Source organism: Acyrthosiphon pisum, unplaced genomic scaffold (genome assembly GCF_005508785.2).
Source record: "Acyrthosiphon pisum isolate AL4f unplaced genomic scaffold, pea_aphid_22Mar2018_4r6ur Scaffold_21109;HRSCAF=23054, whole genome shotgun sequence".
NCBI lineage: Eukaryota > Metazoa > Arthropoda > Insecta > Hemiptera > Aphididae > Acyrthosiphon > Acyrthosiphon pisum.
Window position 1 is genome coordinate 315756 of NW_021770540.1, and position 2607 is coordinate 318362.

Consider the following 2607-nt stretch of genomic DNA (forward strand, 5'->3'; position numbering starts at 1 on the left):
TATGAATAACAATCCATACTATAAATGAATACTAAAAATTGTTTTTTTATGTTGCTGACAGTGCAAATTGCACCTAATTATTATTCAGTTACAAATAAATACTAAAATTATTGGTATTATGGTATTTGTAATTGTGAATACTGAACCATACAGTTACAAATTGAATAATGTATTGTATTAAATTATTTTAGGGTAAACTGTTCCAAATTATTAAAAATTTAATTTTAAAAATTATTACTAGGTTCTTTCAACAAGCATTGGTCGTCAATGGAAGGAGTGTTGGTGTGATCTTTGCGAACATGGATGCAGTCAACAAATACAGAGAAGAATTGGCCACTGTGACATTGGTTGGGATTGATGGGACGTTCAAGACTGTGCCTCGTGTTCCAGCAGATTTGAAATGTTTCCTTACTATCCAGGTGGTTTTCAAAAGTGTAGTAAGTGTTGGATAATTGATATTTTTTATGAATAATCTAAATTCTTTTTTCTTAACATATTTCTCACTATTTACTTTTTATTTTTTTTCTAGTCCTTTCCAATGGTCTATGCTCTACTGGGGAGCATGACTGAAGAAGTCTATGCGGCTCTGTTTGATATTGTAAGAAATATTTTACCTTTGAATTATCAACGTGTTTGTTTTATTACAGCCAATTGAGATGTTGTTGGTTCCATTTTACTCAGGTAGTTTTTTAATAACTTATGTGCATTTAGTGATCATAATATAAAAAAAAATAATATTTTTTCTAGTCAATTGTACGGTATTGTCACCGAAGGATGAACAGTGTTTGTAATTTAATCCGTACGAAGCCAGTAGCTGCTCGAGTTCTCAGAATGGTAAATTTAAGTTTAATATTTGTATTCAATTGTATTTCTCTTTAATACACCATTGTGTTTTTAGGTTTTGGCATTACCTCACCTGCCCGCAACCAGGAATGACCCGCGCTGTCCATTTTCGATGCTATCATGGACTACATAAGACAATTTCCTCCAATTGAACGAGGTATGAGAAACTTTCTAATTGGGTATGTGCAATATTTTTGGTTGTTACAGGTCGGTCCAGGTTTAATCAGTTGTTTTGGAGAAGAATATAGAACCAACAACTACTGGGAGTCTTTCCACGCTACACTTCTAACCCAAATGCAAAGACATCCAAATATATGGAATTTTATTCGTGAGTTTTTGCAGTACAAGGTGTATCGTGTTTTATGTGTTGCATCCTTGTGTTAAATGTTTGTTGTTATCAGTATCATCATTATTATAATATGTATTCTTTTATGTTTCATGTTTAACCTCATAAGAAGTAGTGCTTACAGGATGTGTTGGTACATGTTGCGTCCTTGTCCTATATGTTTGTGTTTTTGTGTATCTCATTTATGTCATGTGTAAACTAACTAACAAGAAGGAGTTAATGGTAAGCTAAGTAAGTAATTACCTATGTTGTTTTAAAATTTGATTTTTAGGTTATTTATTTAATTTTTGTTTATGGTTATGGTGTTTTTATTGTATGTATATGTCTTGCTGTAACTTATATTATAATATAAACTATTACAATGTACTATTTTTTACTGATCAATTAATTTGCTTACAGAAAAACTGACTGTCCTTGAAAATCAGTATTTCGTTGAATTTGATCAAGCCAGAAGAAACCTAAGGGTGATTGTTAATTTTTATTTGAACATAAATTGGTTTTTGGGCTGGTTACAGATATGTTATTTTTTCAACAAATAAACTTAATTATGTATAATAATTACATTTCAGATTAGAGATGGAGCATCAAGGAGGGAACGAGAGAACACTACCACTGTCTTAGCAGGTTATGTGCAACAACTTAACAGAGATGGAGACCTCACAGGATTTTTGAGAAGGGCTGGACACCGCAATGATGGATACGTACAAGGCATAATCGGACCATATCCACAAGTAAATATATTTTATAATTTTATTTCAATCTACTGCACTTCTGCAGTTGTTTACTTGGCTAATGATGAATTTATACATTATATCAATGTAAATATTTAATGGAGGTAAGTGGGGTTTATTAAGAACCTAGCCTAATGGTTAGGTTAAACCTAGCCTAATTTATATTTCACAAATGTACAATTGCATTATATTATTAAATATATTTAATTTATGTCTATAAAACTACTACCTATGTTTATAAAATACTTAATTAATACTTTGTATTTCATTAATTTGAATTCAAATGTTCATAATAAGTTTTAAATTCATTAACAGTATACTTATTTATAATAAATATCCCGATTGGGCATGAGTTAATTCAAATAAAAATAAAATAAAATCTCAACAAAAAGTTAGTACCTATACAAAACAAAAGCTATTTTATCAAGTAAATTGTTTTATTTTGCTTAACTTGAAGCCAACTCTCTTTGTACTTAATTGAAGTCTAATTATTTTAACACATAATTCTCAGAATATAAAATTGTCTAAACTTTCTTGTGTTTGACTGTTTCTAAACTTATTTCTTATTCTAGTTAATTCAGACGAAGCTCTCTTCACAGAACAATTTGCTACAGGAATTATCAATATAACCTATAGACCCCCCCCCTGCTTAATCCGGTTTTGGTTTAATCTACTCACAAAAACTTT

General features: G+C 30.2%; 2 protein-coding genes across 3 annotated transcripts in view; both read left to right on the forward strand.

The window, feature by feature from the left end:
- Positions 1 to 118: 118 nt before the first annotated feature.
- On the forward strand, positions 119 to 655 carry LOC107882826. The gene is made up of 3 exons (XM_016801791.1): positions 119 to 127; positions 192 to 437; positions 530 to 655. Exons 1-3 carry the CDS (start codon positions 119 to 121, stop codon positions 653 to 655), a joined length of 381 nt encoding a protein of 126 aa, XP_016657280.1.
- Positions 643 to 2607, forward strand: part of LOC107882829 — a 4909-nt gene continuing 2944 nt past the window's right edge. Inside the window, exons 1-5 of one of the 2 annotated variants that reach the window (XM_016801796.2) lie at positions 643 to 681; positions 748 to 834; positions 899 to 1171; positions 1589 to 1653; positions 1759 to 1920. In XM_016801796.2, the coding sequence (XP_016657285.1) occupies positions 964 to 1171; positions 1589 to 1653; positions 1759 to 1920 (435 nt within the window). In that variant the 5' untranslated portion in view covers positions 643 to 681; positions 748 to 834; positions 899 to 963. Of the gene's footprint in view, positions 682 to 747; positions 835 to 898; positions 1172 to 1588; positions 1654 to 1758; positions 1921 to 2607 lie in introns of those variants that run through there. The other variant, XM_029492257.1, reaches the window with a different exon arrangement.

Coding starts and splice junctions, on each gene's coding strand:
- LOC107882826 (XM_016801791.1), top strand. Junction 438..529: donor AGGTGGTTTTCAAAAGTGTA/GTAAGTGTTGGA, acceptor TTTTTTTTCTAG/TCCTTTCCAATGGTCTATGC.